Source organism: Pelobates fuscus, chromosome 2 (genome assembly GCF_036172605.1).
Source record: "Pelobates fuscus isolate aPelFus1 chromosome 2, aPelFus1.pri, whole genome shotgun sequence".
Classification (NCBI taxonomy): domain Eukaryota; kingdom Metazoa; phylum Chordata; class Amphibia; order Anura; family Pelobatidae; genus Pelobates; species Pelobates fuscus.
The window spans coordinates 386,466,797-386,490,287 of NC_086318.1; the positions used below are offsets into that span (position 1 = coordinate 386,466,797).

Below are 23,491 nucleotides of genomic sequence, written 5' to 3' on the forward strand. Positions count from 1 at the left end.
TAGAAGGTGTGCGTTACCTGAACAAAGTATGAATTGCAACTAGATGGTATGTGTTACCTGAACAAAATATCAACTGCAACTAGATGGTGTGCGCTACATGAACAAAGTATGAACTGCAACGAAGGTGTGCGCTACATGAACAAAGTATGAACTGCAACTAGAAGGTGTGTGCTACATGAACAAAGTATAAACTGCAACTAGAATGTGTGCGTTACCTGAACAAAGTATGAACCGTAACTAGAAGGTGTGTGATACCTGTGCATAGTGCAATACTGCAGCCTGGTGGAGTGTATCCTGCACGAGCAATTAGTCAACTCTAATACACCCCACTTTACCTGGTTCTTAAATGACCTTTCGGTTTTCTGTAATTCTTCTTCCATTTCCTGAATTCGCTGTCTTTAATTCCAACACGTAATAAAATAAAAAAAATAAAAAAATAAATTAATTACATATAGCTTCCACTACATGAACCACAGCCAGACTGTATTTAATTGAAGAATTGAAATACAAAGTCCCTCACTACAAACATTTAGTTAAAGGGACACTATAGTCACCATACCAACTACAGCAGGGCTGTCCAACCTGTGGTCCCCCAGATGTTGCTGAACTACAACTCCCATGATTCTTTCAATTAAACAGATAGCCAGGGAATCATGGGAGTTGTAGTTCAGAAACATCTAGGGGGCCGCAGGTTGGACAGCCCTGAACTACAGCTTATTGTATTTGTTCTGGTGAGTAGAATCATTCCCTCCAGGCATTTTTTGCTGTAAACACTGTCTTTTCAGAGAAAATGCAGTGTTTACATTACAGCCTAGTGATAACTCGACTGGCCACTCCTCACATGGCTGCTAGAGGTGCTTCCTGGGGCAGTGCTGCACAGTGAGCAGCACAGTCATTCAGTGTCTCTACCCTCTGCATGCATACACTAAAATCTTTCCTCATAGAGATGCATTGATACAGTTGGTCTCTATGAGGAGATGCTGAATGGCCAGGCCTGTGTTTGACTTGTGCTGGCTCTGCCCCTGATCTGCCTCCTTGACAGTCTCGGCCAATCCTATGTGGAAGCATTGTGATTGGCTCAGACCACCACTTCTGATATAGTCAGCAGACAGCAGGCAGGTCAGAGGCAGGCAGGGACAGATTCAGCAGCTACAGACTTGAATACAAGTAAGATTTTACTATATTTAGGGAGGCAAGAGAGGGTTTTAACACTATAGGGTCAGGAATACATGTTTGTGTTACTGACCCTATAGTCTGGTTTTGCGTAAAGGTAGGGTTCTGTATAGAGCACATATCAAAGGCAAAGTTCTAAATCTGAAGTAGTCAGCAAAAACATTCCATTGTATTCCAATGCAAATCAATATATTTTCTGAACCCAAAACATAATTTTTACCAACTCTTAACGATTCCTCCATCTTTAGGAAGATCATGATAAACTAACAAAAACAACCTTGCACATCCAAGGAACTATGTCTGAAGAGCTTCCTTTTGGAAGAAATATTAAAACCCCCAATTCAGAATATGCTTTAAAAGCCAGAAAGCATAACAAAAAAAGAGACAGACATACTTGTATATTTTCACTTCTTCGCTGGCGAGGATGGCCTTCTCATCGGCCACAGACAGCTTTTGCTCCTTTTCTTGACGGTCATATTCCTCCTGAGTAAGTTTTCTGGAATTACAGATAGAAATATTAGTTGACATAAGAGGATCGAAAAATAATAACGGAGTGTATTCTCATTCTTAGTGCTAAAGGCATGCACAATGCAAACGGCAAATCTTTACTGTAAATGTTTACATTATTACATTAAGCAAGGTTACATAATATAGGTAAGTGGGACAAAGCAAGCAGACTCATAGACACAGACAATGTCTGCTTTTGAGATTCATGAAATACATTACAAACAAGTGGTAATGGTTTTTAGTAAACAATTCCTAAATGTTAATCCCTTAGTGAGAAGAGCACTAGTTCATACTTTATCCAGTGAACAATGTAATGTAATGCCTGTAGTGAGAAAGCTGTGAATAGCCGAGAACACAAGGGGAAATCTACTTCCAAGTATAAAGGGACAAAGCAGACCTCGCTCCCAGCTAGCAATGTGTAATGGCTCATGGTGTGCAGAATTTACACGGATATCGAAAGTAATGGAGTCGCACTTTTATTGCGCAAAACATGTAGATAATAGAGCTAGAAATACTTCTTACTTCTGTAGTGCCATTTCCTTCTGTTGATAAAGTTCAGTGAGAATCTCTACTTTCTGTCTCAGAGTTTTGCATTCGTTGTCCAGATGTGTCTTTTCTGAGTGCAAAGCGCTGCCGTCGTGTTGAAGTTGTTTAATTTGTTCTGGAGAATATAGAGAGAGTGCACGTTAATATGTGATAGCTTTAAATTATGCAGCTTCACACCTTACCAACAACATGCATCAAACCACAAATGAAATATACATACAACAGTGGAGCGCCAATTATACACCTTTCTTCATCGAAGATGTTGCTGTTCAGATATCAGTTTCACATATAAAAAAGCCGTATTTAAAACAACTTCCACCGCATAGCATTTACAGCGTCATAACTATGGTATGAACTTTGCAAATTACTTAAATCCTTTCATAAGAATGTCAAGACAAGGGATACCAAGTGATCATTGATATCTCAACAGCAAATATTTATGCAATGGATTACGAAATCAATAGAAAAAACACTTTTTTTGTAAGTTGTATGTAATTTTTAGGGATATCTAATCCCCTTTCAACAAAATAAATAATAAAATAGAGATTACATTTTGTGTTTAAACTGGATCGTTACATGAAATCATTAAACCTCTGCCTTGGTGTTTTTTGATTTGTAAAATATAAGCAATTGCCACATGAAATTGCAAAAGCAACAAGACATTTAAATGATGCAGTTTTTACAATAACTCAATTACATATAAAACATTCTTTATACAAAAATCCATTAAATAAGCAAATGTTCTACCCTAAATATACTGAGTCAACGATGGGGATTGCATTTAAGTTAAGATGCAAGAATAATGTAGAAGTTCAGACCATAGGAAATAAAAAAGTGTAGTCCTACATCAGTATTGTGACATGTAGAATCTTATAGCGTTCCCACTTGACCTAGTTCAATCACACTCCATACATACCAGTCATACTGAGGCGGGGGGAATAACTAGGGCACTAGTTACGATTAATTTTCCTTTTCTTTTTTTCTCTTCTCTCTCTTCTTTTTAGCCTGGGGGCCAATAGCTCTATGTGGTTGTGAATGATATTATACTACCCTTCTGTGCTGGGAGGGGACATCCTATACAGAGATTCGGTTGTAATTAGCAATAAGATTATATATTTCCTAGTGGGAATATCAAAGAGAAAAAAGATTCTCAGAAGCAAACTATGGAATATAGTCCTTTGATCAGTACTGTTAAATGTTCAATCTTATAATCTCCCATCCAGGGCCAGTTCAATCATGCTAGATGCGAACCAATCACACTGCGGGCGACGGGTACAATAATTCTGTTGTGGATAAACTTACCTTCCAATTCATGTCGTGCACTAATTTCATCACTCAGCTTTCTTTGGTAAAGATCTTTTTCTTCTTCAATTATAGATAAAGTGGTTTTTACCTGTTATTAAAGAGACCCAAGTTATTAAAAATTGGCTTTTTTCCCTAAAACCCAGAGTACATGAGTTTTTAAACAAACAGGGCTTAGCATTTTGCTGGAAACTGGAGTTAATGGAGCTTAATCAGCCTCAAAAATTGATTAATATACTTGTTAATGTAGGTTGGTTAAGCATCATAGGCAGTGCTGGATTTAGCCCAAGGCAAACTAGGCATTTGCCTTGGGCAGCACTAACCAATGGGCGGCAAAAAATGGCGCCCCCAAACGCCCACTCGGGAATCCCCGGTGTTTCCCCCTGTCATGGTGGGGTCCATAAGGTAGCCTGCTGGCAACCTTATGGACCCCCCGGCGTGCGGCTGTGTTAAAATCAAAGGTGGCGAGGGAGCTGTGACCTCCCTGCTCTGCTCCCTCGCACGCCTATTGCTGATGCCGCGGGAGCCAGAATATGACGCAATTACGGCTCCTGGCATCAGTAGACAGGCCCGATAGGCACGAGGGACCTCCCTCACCGCCTTTCATTCTAACACAGCTGCACCACAGCTCTCACAGCAGCTCCACTGGACCCCCAACAACAGGTAGGAAGGCTGGTTGAAAAATGTAAAAGTATTATAATAATAATTAGTGTGTGTGTATGTGTGTGTGCATGTGAGTGTATTTGAGTATGTGTGTGTCTGTATGAGTGTGAGTGACTGAGTATATGTGTGTGTGTGTCTGTGAGTGTGCATGTGTAAGATTGTCTGTCAAATCAGCGAGAGTGTTTTTCATTGAGTCTGTGTGTGTCTTTCAATGTGTGTGTCAGTCTGCGTGTGTCTTTTAATGAATAAGTGTGTCAGAGACGTCTGTGTGTGTGTGTGCGTGTCAGTGTGTATCTGCCAGTGTGTCGGTGAGTGTGTGCTTAAAGGGACACTATAGGCACCCAGACCACTTCAGCTCATTTAAGTGGTCTGGGTGCAGTGTCCCACTCACCTTAACCCTGCAAGTTTACCTTCTGGGTTGTTAGGCTGTGCATGAGGACAACCAGTATCTGCTAAATCCACATAGGAAAGAATTGATACAATGCTTTCCTATAGAGAAGCCTAATGTAAGCGCCGAGGAGGAGCCTGACCCAGCGCTGAGGGACATCGGAACTCGATTCAGGTAAATGACTGAAGTAGTTTTGACCCCTTCAGTGCCGAGTGAGGGGAGGGGAGGGAGAGGGAGAACAAGAGGGCTGGGGCACTATAGTGCCAGGAAAGCTTTCCTGGCACTATGGTATCCCTTTAAACGGAGTAGGAAAAGGTTGAGTCTAATGAAGGGGTGGGTTCTTAATCAGGAAGAGGGGCGAATTTAGATTAGGGGGTGCCCAGGTTTAGTCATGCCTAGGGCAGCACAAAACCAAAATACACCACTGATCGTAGGGTATGCAGTACACTCATACTTGCCATGCAAAGGTTAGCCATCATTGCTACAAACTTTTTGCAATGTTTATTATACTGAATTGACAAGCTCTCAAAATCTGCAATGTGCACCATATTCTGCATTGACAATGACAATTTATCACAATTAAATTATTAAATGTACAAACCCCATGGTCATAAAAGTATGCATTTAAGTACCACTAAATGGTTTTATAGATATATATTTTTTTCTTATGATGTACTGTACAGGAAACTTGATTTCAACCTCTAAACACACAGATCAGAACAGTTAGAATGAAACATACCCTCGAAACATCCATCATTTGCTTGATCTGCGTCTTCATTTTCTCCTTGCGTGTGTCTGGAAGTAAATTAATAAGCATTTGTTTTATATGCAGCACCATGTAAATGCCAAAATACCCCTTATCACTTGAATTTTTAATTTAATATTTTATATGTGACAATGCCCGACAACGAATTCACTGCAAAAAATGTACTTTGCTTGAAGAAGAAAAAAAGGGCATCTCTTTAAGCATAGAGTACCTGGAACTTCTCCATTCGCCAGTTCCCCATCTCCTGATTCCTGCCAGTTTCCTTCATCCCCAGTGGAATCTTCTTCAAACTGTTTTAACTGCATAATGCAATTTGTCAAAACCTACGGAGGAAGGTCACAGTAAGTCAGTTTATAGATGGCTGTGATAGTTGATTCTAAATATATTTATTTCAAAAACAAAATAATCTCCAAATCTACTAAGCTCTCATTTTGCTGTGAAATTTAAACTGCAAGCGATATGCACAGAGTTTTTGAGTGAAACAAATAAGGCAAACATGCTGTTCTCTGCATCCAGCACATATTTTGAAAAAAAAAAAAGGGGATGTGTAAGGAATACAAACACAAACATCTTATCTCATCCACCTTACATATAGGCATCCAGGATTCTACCATGAAAACAGATGCATAGATTGTTTAGTTAAGAACCACAACTACCCTTTACTAAGTTGATGGCCCAACAATGGTACACATAATGTTAGAATCGTCTGGAGCACACGCCACCCAGGCTCCCTGCCTACCTGGGTCGAAGGCCAAATGGGGTATACCCCCACAGCATCGCCCACAACGCCGGAGGACCACCTGCCGCTGGCGGCGTTTAACCTTCGGGGCCCTCCGCAGCGCCCATAAAGGGGAAGACCTGGCTGCACTGCATACCTGAGTCTGTGGCACACAGATGCGGACCTTCCAAAAGGCCTGGGGCTGGAGCGGGGTCCGCCATGGCCCACGCAACACGGCCACCATCAGCAGAGCCGCAGGGGCCGCTGGGCACCTCTCCGACCGGAGCACACAGCTACAACTTGCCTCAAGTCTGAGCGGACTACAGGATGACCAAGCGACTGCATCACAGCTGCCAACCACGGGAATCGGATGATACTGAAACTACTCCTGTGCCCTGGGGTCAGCTCAGGAGGCGACAGCGGACACACACCTGCACCCCATAGGACATTCGATTAAGAGCTTGCCTCAAGTTCCTGTTGGACTATACCCCCCGGTTTCCGAGCATCGGAGTGGAGTGACAGGTTTACGCTGAATCCGGGACTGATCAATCTGCCAGACGTAAATGTAAAAATGCCGCTAAAACCTCTATACTCTATAATTTTCTTGGCAACCGACCTTTCCTGCTGTGTTTGCTGAAGGGGGGAGCAGGACTTAACAAGACTATGCAGCTTAACGAGGGTTCTGCCGGTAGGCATCAATGTGGTAGACCAATGTCCTCGTTATATGACAAACCGACTTTATTACACCTGCGTCTTAAATATGTGCAGAACGTATGCTTGGATAACCAGCTAGGTTTATTAACCATTGTTACCCATGCATGCTTTCTAGCTTTAATTTTGTTTTACGACCTGATCCTACCACAGCGCACACAGTAATTCTTGGCTCAGCCTGTGGTCAACTTGGCATGTTTCTGCCATGTGAGAGTATCGCATGTGTTAGATAGAGGCTTATGTACCTTATTTACGCTCTAATACTTCAGATCCTAACACAATAGCCTGTTTAAATACCTAGCATAGTATACCCTCGGTACCTGTAGTGCTACCAGACCAGCTTAGGTCATAATGCGACAATTGTACCTAACAGTTATGAATATGTCAAAAATTTACTTAATCTACTGTATAAGCGAACCCTCAAATACGCTTATGGGCAGCAGACCCGATTGAGCCTTGATTTTTCTATGTTATAAAAATATAGTTCATGCAGACAGCACGAAACCGTTTAGACATACTTATCCAGGTTACCACTCTTGCTAGCTACCGCATGCTTAGACTACACACCCATAAGCAGCAACGTTGTTCTCCAGATCAGGAAGCCTGGTAAACGACTACCCACAATGCAGGCTCGGTTTCACCACCCATGTGTATGTTTAACCTGGGGTAATTTACTTTTGATGTAATAGCTTGATCCCAAATGGGTCTGAGGACCCATTGCTTGTAATCTCACTATTTACCATTGTATAGTTATACATACTTACTGACAGTCTACTTTGGGTGCAATAGATGGTTTAATTGTTTAAATGTTCAAAGTAGATCTTGCCTACCCTAGATTTCACATCTTGACCACAACAATCTCCTAGACACACAGCAGGTTATGCAGTAGGGTTAGCCTGCAATATCACGACGTCATAGACACCGCATGTCCTGTGTCCGACAGAACATACTGAACTTTAGACGAGCCTAAGACACCTAGTGAGACACCACGACACTAGATACAATGGAAAGGCCGCACCCATCATACTGCATGTTACCACAACTTTTTTAAAATAGGTTTCTGTTCAACGACTTATAAAAAAAAAAAAAAAAAAAAAATGAGGCATTCATAAGCCGGAGATGTAAATAACACTGTGCCTTTATATGCCTTAATAAAATAAAGATTGACAAAAAATAATGTTAGAATCGTATGCCAGAAATGTATCAGGGAGATTGATACAATTCAAATGTTTCTATGTTGTGCTGTCAGACTCCAAGATGGCAATTTACTGAGTAATGCAGCTCAACGTATGTGATATATCTGATTACTTGTAGCTTCAGAATACAGTACATCGGTAAAACATTTCAACAACATAGATACATTTGAATTGTATCAATCTCTCTGATACATTTCTGGCATACCATTCAAACATTATGTCATTACATGGTACTGAATTGACTACTGTGTATCCTTTATCTAGGTACACAGCTATTCTACTGGGATGTATCTTTATACCCTGGAGTTTTATCTCCACCCAGTCTGTATCTGTTTATTTGTTCTTCACTCCCCCATCCAATTGTATATTATCCTCACTCTTGTCTACCTAGTTCATTTAGAGCACACTACCACACTATTTTAGTGTGGAAAGTGTAGCATGCGCTTTTTCCTTGTTTTTGAGTTTCATAATAAAAGTATCTTAGAATTTTTTTTTTAACAATTCTTTCTTTTTTGTCATCTATTTGGGACAGATTCTCTCTCCTCTTATCACCCTTTACTATCACTTGCAATTAGAAAATGGGTGTGAAAGCTAAGCTTTTAAAATGTGTATGAAATGTTTTCCCACAAGTATGAATGAGAGGCATATGAGAACACTGAGTACAGCCATTAGTGGCTATAATTCAAGTGAGCTTTTCTGAATTGGCATTGGCGAACAATGCTGATTAACTGGATTTGGCCACTGTTCACGGGTAACTGGTCCTATTAAACATACTATCATTGCAGTGGTGACTGACATGATTTAATAGACCATGTATGTTGCAATCTGTTCAATGGGAAGCAGTTCTATTAATAAACAGAACACTGCTATCGTAAACAACCTGTTCATAGGTAACTGCCAATCTTTAGGTTGCAGCACAGCAATAACAAGCAATCATACTTTTACTAAAATTAAACAAACACAAACCTCTATCTCATTTTCCTTGTAAGCCAGCGCTTCCTCCATGTCTTTGTGAGATTTCTGCTGCAGATGTATCTGTTCGTCCAGCTCCCGCTGTCGCTCACTCCAACCCTCTGCTTCTTTTAACAGCTGAAACACACAGAACAGTAAAAGAATATTAATGGATGGACACAATGACGCTGATGTCTAGTGTAGCAGACAAATATCAGTACTGTGCCTGTTTGACTTGTGAATAAGGTCTTATCCTTATTACGGAGAAAACTGCAACCTGGTAAAGTGGGAGTTTTAGTTTTAAAGCAGAGTGGAGATCAACCTGTAGACTAATTCTAGGATTTGTCTAATGTGTTGGGAAGGAACTTGACTACCTCATGCCACGTAGAGAGGCTAGTTGAGGCTCAAAATCCTTTTTTATTTCTATTGACACATCTGCTTCTCCTTAAAAGACACACTAGGTTTTGTTGGGATTTTTTTTGCCTCGGTGGCACTTAGTGCTTCAGTTTTGATTTAAAGCCCATGCTACATAGAACAAGCAGATCAGGAACATACCTGTTCCTTCCTTTCCTTCAGTCTGGCATTCTCCTCCTGCACACCGCGCAGATCTGATCGGACCTTCTGTTCTCTCATTTTTGACTCATTTAAGGCAATCTCGAACTATAACACATACACAAATATAAGATTCTATACATTGTACACCAGGAAAAACAAACGAAAAATGCACGAACAAAGCTTGTAATGTAATCATTTATAGTGGATAGGGGAGAAGAGAGGGCTGGACTGATAGGGACACTATAGGCACTATAACCATTTCATCTCATTTAATTGGTTTTAGTGCTTGGAGTCCCCTGCACTGTTCTTCCATTCAGTGTAAAACAGTTTTTGATCATTTTGATGAGGATCCCTGGCCATCCACTGCCCAGCCCCCACTTGAGGTATGGCTATGGCAGAGATAACACATTTCTTTCTAGCCATACAAATTCATACCAGCACTAGTTGCTAAGACAGAATACAGTCAGCTGACAATCTCAGTTAATCGCCATTGCCTCTGTCAAATCCTTCCTCATAAGCCCAAGCAGCACAGAGGGGATGGGTTGCATGGGACTGATTTTCATTAAAACATTAAAAACAGTTTAACATTGAATGGAAGGACTGTGTCAGTGAAACCTGGACACCATAACCACTTCAATGAGATGGTGCAGTTACAGTGCTTACACTGCCCCTTTAAAACAACACTAATAATGGTCAAGCAAATATAAAACAAAACAAAAAGATAAAACAAAACTCGTCCTATAAAATGTGCACCATAAGTACCATAGCCACTAAAGCCCACTGTAGTGGTGGCTACAGTGCCAGCATATCCCTAGTGCAGTGCCCTACTTGTTTTTGAGTGGCCTCACATCAATTGAGGATGCTCAGGGCATCTATGGGCCCTGCCCTCGCTTGGAATATTGCTCTTGTGGAGATAACACTTCTGCATAAATAATATCACTTTTGGATGGCATACAAGGACCGTGTGTCAGCTGATGAGCTTAGCCAATGAATGCTGCCCAAATATGGATGGGAGTTGATATTACTTCTGTGAAAATGTAACTTTCACAACAGCAATATGCCAAGCAAGGGCCCCTGAGGGATTCCCTGTTTTGTCAAACTACACAAAAACAGTTTAAACACAGAATCAGGGATGACGACAGGGGCATGACAGCAACAAAGTGAAGAGCATACATATCTAATATTTATACACAATACTCATCGCATGGTTTATAAAAATAGAAATATGTTTCACAGAGTTGTACAATGAGCAACCAGTGCATAGAAAGGAATACAAAGAAAATTCAAACAGAAAAATTAAGTGACAAAGACCCTGCACAAGCAAGTTTATTATTTCGTATAACCCCACTTCCTCTGATCTATGAAGAATATTGTATCCAGAGGGAAAGATAAATGTTGCTAATTAAATCTTACAAAAAATAGTAATGGTTTACCTCTGAAAGTTCAGCTGCATGTTGCTCAAACTGTTCTTCAAGTCGTTTTACAGTTTTGTGCCCTTCATAAAGCTACCAAAAAAAAAAAAAAAAAAGTGTGTACAAAGGCCTTGCACTTAAATTACATAATGTATTAAACAGATTTGACTCTTCTTGGTTCTCTGTCATGGCATATTGTGTTAGGCAAGATCTATGTGCTTTAACAAGTTAAAAAGCGAAAAGGATATAAAGGGGTGTCAAGCCTTGCCCTTCAGCTGTGGCACTACAAATTCCCACATTAAAAAAATAAATAAACAGCATGACAGCCACAGCCGGACATCCTTGAAGAGACTATATAAAAGATAAAAAAAATAAACGAACAAAAAGATCCAAGAAATGATCGTGGTCTTCATATCTTACCATTTCCTGTTTTTTCTTGTTCTCTTCTTTTTGACCATCTAGCTCAGACATTAAGTCCCTCATTTTAGAATCGAGTGTTTTGTTGTTAGCATTCAACTCTTTAATTGTTGCCTGTAAAAGAAAAAATAAATGACTAAAGAATATAAAATTAATATGTCACTTGCTGGCCAGATGCATTGTGAGCAGTAATTTACTTGGGATAGTTTATCTGATGCACCCAAATACAAATTCAATTAAAAAAAAATCTTTTAGATGCACATATCAAAACAAGATACGTATTGTATGTTCAATCAACCATTATAAAGTGGGCTGGTCAGCTTCCCAAATGCTAACCTAGAGCTGGTCTTATCGGCAGAATCTGAATGATTAGAATTTGTTATTAATATATATTATTATTATTGCTATTTATATAGCGCCAACAGATTCCGTAGCGCTTTACAATATTATAAGAGGGGGGATTTAACTATAAATAGGACAATTACAAGAAAACTTACAGGAACGATAGGTTGAAGAGGACCCTGCTCAAACGAGCTTACAGTATATATATATATATATATATATATACACACATACATACACACACACACACATACATATACATATACACACACACACAACTGTTTAAAAAAGGAGAAGTAAAAAAGGGAAGTAATCAGAGAACTGATCTGTGAATATTCATCCAACCTATCTTCTACGATGGGCACATGGAAAAGGTTTTAGCAAAACTTAAAATGAAAAAAGTTTATCTTCAAATCTATTTCAAGTTCATATTTAAGTTTTCATTAACTCCTCCTCCCCCAAAAACAGAACAAAACATTTCTTACCTTAAGAGATCTAGCTTCTTTTAACAGATCTGTGCTCTTTTGCTGTGTAGATGTTTCAGACTCTTTGGTTTCTTTAACCTATGGCAAAAAAAAAAAAATGATGAAAACAAAAACCAAAACCCTGAATAAATCCGAATATAAAAAATGTAAAATAAAACCACAAGATTTTAATAAAACTGAAAGAATATTTGACAATTGTAATTACCTTTTTCTCATACTCCGATATTTTCTCTAAAGCCTCGCTCTTTTCCTTCATTAGATTTGCTATTTTCTCAGCAAGCTGTTTTTCATTCACTAAATGAGAAAAAACAAACAACAGAACAAATAAACAAAAAGAATCCAAATAGTTCATTTAACACTCACACAAACAAAATAGCAAAAACTAAAACACAACAAAAACTCACAATTCATAGAAGGCTGCATTGTATACCATGATAAAATAAATATACAATATGAGGAATTTAGATATTTGCCATTAGCAGACACTTTGGTGATTTGTTTATATGTATGGGATGGTTTATCTTTTGTGAAAGAAAACAAACCATTGTGGTTTTCAAAGAAATACAGTATAAAACAGTAACCAGCAGCTGGGCTAATAGTACAGCTATTAATTATACAAATGGTTTCACTACCACCCAGTGTCAATTATTAAAACAAAAACCACATCTACTTTAATCTAGTAATCAAACTGATATGGTTTGTAATTAATACAGGATAAAGCAGATGTAAATCAATTAGACAACATATAGGGTAATGATCTATGTAATACACAGGAAAACAGAGCAAAATGAAAATCATTAAAAAAAAAAAACCAATAATAATAATAATAATCAAAATTGTACAAACATGTAGTGCAAAAAAATAAATAAAAAAACGAAAACAAAAAATAAATAAAATGTAGTCCTAAACATGATGGAGAGTCATCTTAATGAGGCTTGACCAGTAACCAGGTGGCAGGGGTCAACAGCCAATTTGTGTGAAAGAGGAATAGTAAATAGCCAATCAGCATTAAGAAGAAGCTGGGCTAACAGGCAGTAACCTCCTCAGCATTACTTGGGGAAAGTACCATTTATTAGGTTAGCCATTTTACTAATGAAAATATATATATATATATATCTTTATTTAATGTTAATGTTCTTAAACAATACACTACAATGACTTCTTCTGACATTATAAGTTTATACAAACTCCTTTTGGTTTATTTTGTACAAACCTTTTGTGAACACTTTCAAAAAAAATAAAATAAACTAATGGCAACAAATTACATTTATAATAAAAAAATGTTTTCCTACAGTACCCTGCTTAGTCAGGGTGATTATGTGAGATACTCTGAAACATTTACAGGAATTCTATGTTCACATTAAAGGCCACAAAAATCCAAACTAGGAAGCATAGCGTAGTTGGATAAAATTTCCAGTTTAGCTATTCTATCCTTACATTTGAAATTCACTTTGAATCCTGATAATTCCCACTTTAGTAAATGACGATTATATTTGGGATAGCTGAAGTAACCCAGGGTTTAAATGACAAAACGCCAAGTTAAATAGTAGTAGGAAATTCAATCATTACCTTGATAAATTCGGCTTTTAACCTGAAAGAAAAAAAAAATAGAATCAGCATGTAGGATAGAGTGTTAGTAGCAAAGAGAACACTTCATGATCTATGGATCTACACAAAGGTCACAGTTTGTAGCAATGCCAGTAAATGAAAGGTATCCCTTAGCAAGTAGGATTACGGATGTGCTAATAAAAGCTTTCTAGACTAATGCTCTACACTGGTTACACAGTGAGTCGATCCAAGCAGTTGAACTTGTGGTTGTATGTAAAGTAAAGGGAATCTGTTGGGGCAGTGATATTTGACTTTGCACCCTAAAATATTACCCATCACCATTTTGTTCTATAAAGACACCATGCCAGACATGGAAAATACAGCTTGATTACCAAACTCTGTGATGCCACTAAATAATACTGTACCACTGCATAATCGTCATCGGCCAGACTGGTTTTAATTTTATGTACTGATAAAATGTTTTATTGTGAAAATGGATCTGTCGTCTGTTTTTTTTTTTTTTTTTTATCTTTTTTAAAATTTTGATGTAAAATAAAATATCTGAAATATTTAAAATAATTTAATTTAGCTACAACTTAAAGGAATGCTCTAAGCACCAAAATAATTTTAGCTTTAATGAACACGTCACTGTCCAAATTTTCTAAAAAAAAATCACTGTTTAGTATATATAATGCATGCATTTAATTATGCATTTTATCATTAGGGGTATATCTAAAAACAGCTTGCAAAAGCTGCAGATCTCGTCTTAAGCCTATACAAGCGTTCCTCTTCCTACCAATCCCAGACTTTCTGAGATTGTCCAATCAGAGATTTCCCAATACATAGACTGCAGGATCAATGGTACACTCACTAAGGCAGAATTTTCACTCGCCGATGACTAGTTGAAATTTTGAGCCCTGGCTTAGGGGATTTCTGATATGCTAACTTAAAGGACCACTCTAGTGCCAGGAAAACATACTCGTTTTCCTGGCACTAGAGTGCCCTGAGGGTGCCCCCACCCTCAGGGACCCCCTCCCGCCCGGCTCTGGAAAGGGGAAAGTGTTTAAAACTTACCTTTTTCCAGCGGTGGGCGGGGAGCTCTGCTCCTCCGATCCTCCTCTTCTCCTCCCCGTCGGCTGAATGCGCACGCGCGGCAAGAGCTGCGCGCGCATTCAGCCGGTCACATAGGAAAGCATTCATAATGCTTTCCTATGGACGCTTGCGTGCTCTCACTGTGATTTTCACAGTGAGAATCACGCAAGCGCCTCTAGCGGCTGTCAATGAGACAGCCACTAGAGGAAATAGGGGAAGGCTTAACCCATTCACAAACATAGCAGTTTCTCTGATATCTGCTATGTTTATGAAAAAATGGGTTAACCCTAGAAGGACCTGGCACCCAGACCACTTCATTAAGCTGAAGTGGTCTGGGTGCCTAGAGTGGTCCTTTAAGACAACCTGTGCAAAGCACATAAATAAATAATACGTAAACAAAATATCTTGATACTTAGGATGTAGCAGAAAACAATTTTTAGGCTAATGCTTTCAAACCACTTACGGAGAGGCAGGTTCTCCAGAAGAAAACGAATACAGTGATTATGCCCACTGACAAAGTTGAGATGACCACTTCCCATTGCACACCATGGAAATCCGCACCAGGTCTGAGATCTTCAGGGAGTGCAGATATTAACTGAAACATGGAAGGATAAATATTTTCGTAAAACAGTATCCAAAAATCACAAGACAAAAAAAGAAACAAAAAAAAACCTTAGCCATTTATCTTCAAAAAGAGCCACAAAATATAAAGCATTAATCGGCATGAACCTTGCAGTACACAAACAGTGTTTTTTTTAAACTCTACATGTGGTAAGCAAGGAACAAACAAGAAAGAAAGCAAAAAACATGTATGTATTAAAAAAAGAGGGCACATAGAATAATATGCATGCTATAAGATACAGGTTTCTGTGCTATACATAAGACCACTTTATTGACAAAGTAAATATTCACAGAAACAAAGAATATTTAATTGCTAAATCTGAAACTAAACCCTGCTTCACACAAACATGTGTAGATTAAAATAGCACAAAAGCAAGGGCAGACGAGGTGAAGGATAAACAGAACCCTATCAATGTCTTTCAATTTAGAAGAACATTGTTGTACAAAAAGGTGGTGTTTCAGCAGAAAGAGGTTAGTGCTTTCACTTCCGTCCCTGGTTGTGAAACAGTTTGCACGTAGCACTGTACAGTAGAATGTGGAAGAAGCACCAATAGATGAAACAGGACAGTGATGTCCTTATACACAGACCATTTACCAACTGTGATGTTTTCCACCTACCATAGCAGGCTCATTCACTAAAATGTAAGATCAGAGTAGCTGAATGGACAGCATAGCGGATTGAGAGAATGTTTCCAGTGCAGCTAGTTTGACCTTAAATTTTACTTTAAAATTCAGCTTGAATTCTCCCTTTAGTGATTAACCCTGCATATATGTCAGCTCTAAAAGAGAAAAAAAAGTTTTCCTTTCAGTTGGTGACAGTTTCATTTTACCCTACTACAGTAAAACTATTGAAGTGGTAACGGAGGAGATCTCTGTTCTGATAAGGTAAATATACCATACACATACTGCTATTGTATTACCAAGTGCTTCCCATAAATACTTTTGTGCCCATGCATACACGCAAGCAGCATCAGGGTACTGCATGGCATCTCATACATAAAATATAAAAGCAACAAATAATGTATTATAATTGGTTATTAGCTTGAGCAATTATCAGATTGTGTCGTTGGTTGAGAATAAAAGGAAGCATAAAACTATCTAGTCATGTTTCAGAGTTGCACCTATTTTCACATAATCCTCTGCAATAATAATCAGATCACCTATTTTAATACAGCGCATGCACTGGTACATTTTGTTGGCAGTAAATTTTATTCATGAAGCACAGACACTACCTTGTGGGTTGGAATTATATAATTGTAGGACTCTCAATTCCTAATCTTAAAAAGCATGAAATGCTGAGTCATCCATGTTGGGAAAGGAACATGCTGCCTGAGAATTTAGAAAAGACATACGGTAATCCAAATGTCTGTGATAGCTGACCAATTTGCTTCACACCTGGCAATGCTAGAGTCAAATTCTGAGATTTCTGCTCCCCTGTATCTTGCAGCTGAATTGAAAGAACTTCACAATATTTGTCCACTGATTGTGCAAGCGGCCAGTGGGCAAATAGCTACATTAAAGATAGGGGACCCCAGTCCCTCTGATAAAGGAGGTTTTTGGTTATATGGAATTAGCACATTATACTTATGGCAACATTCTGTACTGCAACTGTAGAATCAGTGAAATATATTTTCCATGTTACACATCATGAATATTGGCAGACCAATTCACTGTTTTCCAAAGTCTGTATTGATACACCTCACATCAAAGGATCTCAAACCTGTGTCTTAGTACCACAAAATATACTGTTTTTTAGAACAGAAATGGGTCATCCCAATTTCTTAAGCAGGTGGTAGTTTATGAAGAATGGTCTGACAAGTTTTTCTTGAGATCCCTTCACATTACACTTTCGGTAATATTGTTTATTTTTATATTTTTTGAAAAAATTGTGTATTTACTAAACACAAGTCAGTGGCTACTTTAGAGAATTGCACAGAATGTGCCCATCCAGTTTAGATGATTGCAAATCTGAATCTCTGAGCCTCAGTTTAATTATCTACGCTGAGTCACTGTCTCTCTTCTGCTTGGGCACTTAAGCAAGGTTACTGAGTGTAAACAAAATTAGGCCATAGAAAGCAGGAGAAAGCAACGTATAAGCACTATGTAAAACAAATCTATATATGTTTTATAATAATCACAAACAAATATCGGTATTTAATTTGCCATACATTCCCCAGAGAAAAGACATAACGTGCAGTATTGGATGAAAACAGCACATACAGATTTCATTATGTTATCAAAAAGGTGGAAAAGGCTTCCGACATTAATTGCACGAAGGTCCTACAATATCAACATGTTCTACCACTAGCTCACACAGAAACAAATACTAACCTGGAGACACCTGGTGACCATGACAGAGTATAAGATGGGAAGAGAGCCTAGGAGGCTTGAGTCTGCTTCCACATCCACTGATGAGGATGAGGAAGATGTGAGATCCTCCGGCTCAATGACATCCATGGTAGGCAACCAATGAACCTTGTACACCTGAGCAAGTCCAGGCCTCCCAGAGACCAACGTACTGCAATAATATGTTCTTTTCAACTCTGACAGTGAGAAAGCAAAAGACTCCCATACTAAGATTGAGAGAAACAAACACACTCACGCTCATCAGAACACTAATAGCAAGGCAATATCCTATCTGCTAGCACCATTAGCTTCTCAGTGAAGGGTATTTACTGTGGAATATGTGCACTGATTTTAATTGCCTATGCAACATACTCACATATACTAAACAGTGTCACAAATACCAATGAGTGGTAGGTTTCACGCATAACAGAGCGCTGTGTTGCATATCACCCTCTCTATTAACATTAGTCACTGCTAACATTGTATCACGTACTGTCATGTATCCAAACCTTAATACAGCATCCCTTACTATCTCACATTTGCCATCATTCAACGTAATGCCCAGTTTCACCGTTCTAATCCCTCAGTGTCCTGCACATTTTTTAATTCTTTCAGCTAGTGGCATTCATGCTTCAACTAAGAGTTAGCACAAAATAATTCTACATCTTTCCAGGCTTCTATAGGTTAGGATTTCACACAGTAACATCACAGAGTCATATGGGGCAGCCTGTTCTCCTAAAATCTTTAATAAACTAAGTATCCATTCCACTGCCTTCCTGAGACATACTGTCACACCAGCAATAGTCACTTACACACAGTGTGCACTCCCAGACTTCCCATCACACAGCACTCCCAGAACCCAAGTCACACAGCACTCCCAGAACCCAAGTCACACAGCACTCCCAGAACCCAAGTCACACAGCACCCCCAGAACCCAAGTCACACAGCACCCCCAGAACCCAAGTCACACAGCACCCCCAGAACCCAACTCCCACAGCACCCCCAGAACCCAACTCCCACAGCACCCCCAGAACCCAACTCCCACAACACCCCCAGAACCCAACTCCCACAGCACCCCCAGAACCCAACTCACACAGCACCCCCAGAACCCAACTCACACAGCACCCCCAGAACCCAACTCACACAGCACCCCCAGAACCCAACTCACACAGCACCCCCAGAACCCAACTCACACAGCACCCCCAGAACCCAACTCACACAGCACCCCCAGAACCCAACTCACACAGCACCCCCAGAACCCAACTCACACAGCACCCCCAGAACCCATCTGAAACCCCCAGAACCCAACTGAAACCCCCAGAACCCAACTCACACAGCACCCCCAGAACCCAACTCACACAGTACACCCTCCACCCCTGGTCCCCAAATAGAGGCCCCCCCGGCACTCACTATCACAGAATGCCCTCCCCGGCCACACACACAAACTGTATTTACACATAAACAGAAAGCCTACTGCACCAACACACAGACAGACTCCCCAGGCTACACTCACCTTCCCCCCCCTAGTCCTGCAGCCTCAGCAGCGCTGAACTTCGCCTTCTGTCATAACAACACGTCAACACTCCGTGACCTCTTGCGAACCGGATACGTCAGTTAGGCGCGCCACCCGGAAGTGAAGCCACGTGTTACAAGGAGCTGCCACATCTCCCATTAACCCGCACCTTGCGGCTACCAGCGATAAACAAAAAAACTGCGCTGATCCTCCTTCACTGCAGTTAGAGCACCCACGAATTGTGAGCAGAGACTCAGGATATGTATAGGGAATTCTAAAGGAGGAAGCATTGAATGTCCCTGCAGGGTACACTTATCTATTCTTCCTGTACACATCACTCCTCTCTAATTATAATACAAACTGCATAGGAGACAGCCTTGAAAGGTTTCCTTAACCTACTGACCTGCCACGACGATTATAAACCAGTATCGTTCAGGGCAGCAAGTCAGCAATTACACCTGTCAAGAGAGACGAGTGGAGGTTTGGCGTTAGCCTGGGCAAGTTCGCATGCTAGTGTATTGTGTTTAGAATTACTGTTGGGATTTTAGAATGTGGTAAAAAAATCTCTTGCACATGCATAAATGAGGGTTAATTAACTAAACATCGAATTGCAGTGAACTGAAATCTTAATGACAATATTTATTCTAAAAAGTATGGATTCGGAGAAAAAAAAACCTCTAGTAGAGTTACAGATTGGTGATGTAAGCCCAATTGTTGCAACAAGTATTTCAATAAGCTACAAATCAGTAAATCCCCGTAGCCCAGCTTGTAGAAAATTGGCCTATTGCATAAGTGGAATGTATACATTATCAATGCAGATGAGAGGTGAGGTCTCAATGCAGATCATACACGTTTGACAAATCAGGTGGGTGGCACCCAGAGACTAGTATTCGCAACATAACCATTAAACTGAGATACATTGGTTGTTAAACCTCGTCATGTCTCTCTAAGTCTGTAAAATGCTTTGTAAGGAATGTTACTATACAGCATTTAACTAATATCTACCTTTTACAAAAAAGAGCGGTATTCTTGTAAATATTTCAATAACACATATTTATAAAATATAAAACTCAACAATACTCTAAAATTCTTTCAACTGTTCCTAAGAAACATACATCGCACTTCTCTTCCTAAAAGTATGTTTTGGCTACAGATTAAGCAGCACATTGCTTAATCTTAGAAGTTGCAATTTGTGACAATTGTATTGTATAAACCTGAATAACCTACCAAATAATCACAAAACACAAAATAATCCATCCCTGTTGCTCTCCAACATCTCATATATTCACTCTAATTAGTTCATCTATATTTAAAAGCATTATGAGACTATCAGATGCACAAAGCAACTTTATTGTAAAAAATCCAACTGGGTTGGCTCTGAACATGCAACATCAGTAGGAAACAAGCTACATATGCATAATGTGTGAGATTCTGTAGGTCACTAACACAATATGCTTTTTTTTCCAGACCTTTATAATCACTTGCCCTAAATTACCCCCTCACTCAGAGACAGGAGTAACGATAACTTAAAAAAACATAACAACAACTTGCATTTCCAAGAAGGAAGCTCTTCCCCACCTAGATGGTATCTGCTTTGGTATGTCTTCTTAACAAATAAGTAAAAACAAAGCTTGATCCTACAATTATTGTCTTATCTTGCTGAATGGTGACATACACATTATCACTAAATTGTATGTGATTGGTCAGTCCAGTTATCCCCTCTGCATGCTGATCAGTTAGGTTGCATAGCTCCTCATGCTGATAACAATGTGGGTGCATCATCTTTTAGATAAAACACACCCACCTCCCTGTAAGCTACATTCTCTAGTGAAGGTACAGAGGCTGTTGATTGTCATTGATCGACATATATACAAACATGTTCGCTACTCTATAAATTCTTACTTACAGCTATAATTAAAGGACACTAAGCACCAAAACAACTTTAGCTTAATTGAGTGATTTGATCATGCGTATATAGTCTAATTGCGCAGTTTTCTGCCATTTAGGATTTAAATTATTTTGTGCAGCCAGTAAAGCAACCTAATATTTAAACTTACTTTATGGCACAGTCTGTTTAATCCAGAATTTATTCTCTACTGCTCTATTATTAGGTTGCTAATAATACTGCTACAGTAAACCCCGTGTGTTGTCATGTATGGCTAAAAATTAAACTTTTTTTTTATTTTTTAAATCTAGGCTGTTTGCTAAAGCCAGGAGAGGTGTAGCCAGGGTGAAGAAACAGAAAAAGAAACAAAAGTGATTTAACTCCCAAATGGCAAAGAACTGAGCAGTGAGTCTCGAGGGACATAATCTATACACTAAAACTGTTTCATTAAAGGGACACTATAATCACCTGAACAACTGGGAGACCTGGGTAATGGGAGTAAGAGATGTTGACACTGAGGGAACTGAAAAAGACCAATGAGTCTAAACCAGTGATGGCTAACCTTGACACCATCAATTGTTTCTGGACTACATTTCCCACGATGCTCAGCTAGCTTTTTAGAGTCTAAAAGCTATCTGAGCATCATGGGAAATGTAGTCCAGAAACTATTTATAGTGTCAAAGTTAGCCATCACTGGTCTAAACATATTTTTGATATCTGTTTTGTTTAACGTTTTGACATGATTTATTTTTTGCATGAGTTTAATTTCATATTGAAATGAGGTGTATATTTTCTGATTTCTTCATTTGACACCAGGTGGCAGTAGATAACCTGACTGTGAGTGAATGGTACACACAGGGCACATGGTAGAGTGGTCAGTCAAGCAAATTATTAAAAAACTGCAAATATAAACATGTTGGTAAACTATTCGCGGTGTGCCTGCACGTTCTTCTATGGGCTAATCTGGGACATATGGATTCAGCATTTCACAAGGAATGTTAAAATGGTTGCACAATAAAATACCCCAATCTACTTCTTTATTAATCAAAACCAATCAACAAAGCCTCAGTATATGTATATTTTTTCAATGTTTTATTCCACCGCCAAAGTGGACCTGGCAACAGTTTGCAATTTGAGTGTCGTCAAGCATTTTCTTCACCGTCTACATTAAACAGGGTTTAAAATTTTAAGTCCTGGGGGAAGGGGCCTGACTGTCATGGTAGAGAGACGCATTGTGAATGAGCTCCACCAATATCTCGATGGAAATAGTCTTTTGTGTCTTCGCCAAACTAAACCACGATAAATCGAGTGAATCAATTGCACTCCTGACTTATATGACAAGTTGTGCTGCAGTAATCACCTTGTCAAGAGCCTTGTTATCGCATGTTAGCAGATGTGGCCTAGTGCAACCAGGGCGGGAGAGGCGGCCAACCTCCTGGCCTGGAGATGCACAGGAGCAACCACTTTCAAGCAACAGCTTGGACTGGTGGGGGTGATCCCGCTCCACACCTGAGAGGCGACCGAGATTCAACAAGCAAGGGGTATGTCAATACAACTGTTTGCATTAACGTTTAGACTGTGTAGTGAGGTTAACATATACAATAGGCAAGCCTTGGCGATGTAACGTGTTTTTTCTTTCTTTACTGCATCATAGCCTATACAAGAGTAGCGCAATCTGTATATACATCACACATAACCCAGCTATTGTGATAATGCAAGTTATACTACCACACTACAACTACACTAGCAAAGTTAACCTAGCAATGTTAAGCGTTGATCACCTTACTTTACTCTAACAATTTCTCTGTTTAGCCAAGCTTGTTATAACTATATAAAAACGTGCAATGTCTCATGCCACTATCAAATCTAAGTACATCTTCAAACACACTGTTGTGGCGAATGTTGATAACGTAATTAACTGCACAACAAAAATAAAGAATTAAAAAAAAAAAAAAAGCAAGGGATATGTACCCTTCGAAGTTGGAGAAAAGTTCTCAGAGTCATCCAACAAGGCGGAGACCATGTGTCTCGTTAACCCCAGCACTGCATAACTTTATTTTGAAGCCAGGTTGAACAAAATATTTGCTGACTTCTGGAGGAGGTTGCAGAACAGGGTCAGTGAGCACCAGCAACGATGCAAAGTCCCAGAGAAGCAAACCTAGCCCTCTCGAAAATTCCGGCGGCGACACCTGGCTACAGGACAGAGGCAAACTCAAGAACGGAAGAGACGTCTAATCCACCACAAGTCGTCAGGAGCAGGTGCAGCCTAGCTACAGGTCAGCTTAGAGGTGGGATCCACCCTGCGGTATCCTGACAGACTAGCATCCTAGAAGGGACCTCTAGGGCCACAACTG

The 23,491-nt window shown here is 39.5% G+C and overlaps 1 protein-coding gene across 4 annotated transcripts in view; it reads right to left on the reverse strand.

Moving 5' to 3' along the window:
- The window catches only part of MIA3 (MIA SH3 domain ER export factor 3), a 63,053-nt gene that overhangs the window by 14,309 nt on the left and 25,253 nt on the right, over positions 1–23,491 (reverse strand). For all 4 annotated transcript variants that reach the window (XM_063443800.1, XM_063443799.1, XM_063443802.1 and 1 more), the window contains exons 7-20: positions 15,236–15,367; positions 13,702–13,723; positions 12,338–12,426; positions 12,133–12,210; positions 11,309–11,419; positions 10,910–10,981; positions 9,477–9,581; positions 8,937–9,059; positions 5,557–5,668; positions 5,319–5,374; positions 3,529–3,619; positions 2,203–2,341; positions 1,568–1,669; positions 336–396 (exon numbers count right to left, since the gene is read on the reverse strand). In XM_063443800.1, the coding sequence (XP_063299870.1) occupies positions 336–396; positions 1,568–1,669; positions 2,203–2,341; positions 3,529–3,619; positions 5,319–5,374; positions 5,557–5,668; positions 8,937–9,059; positions 9,477–9,581; positions 10,910–10,981; positions 11,309–11,419; positions 12,133–12,210; positions 12,338–12,426; positions 13,702–13,723; positions 15,236–15,367 (1,293 nt within the window). The remainder of the gene's footprint in view (positions 1–335; positions 397–1,567; positions 1,670–2,202; positions 2,342–3,528; positions 3,620–5,318; positions 5,375–5,556; positions 5,669–8,936; positions 9,060–9,476; positions 9,582–10,909; positions 10,982–11,308; positions 11,420–12,132; positions 12,211–12,337; positions 12,427–13,701; positions 13,724–15,235; positions 15,368–23,491) is intronic.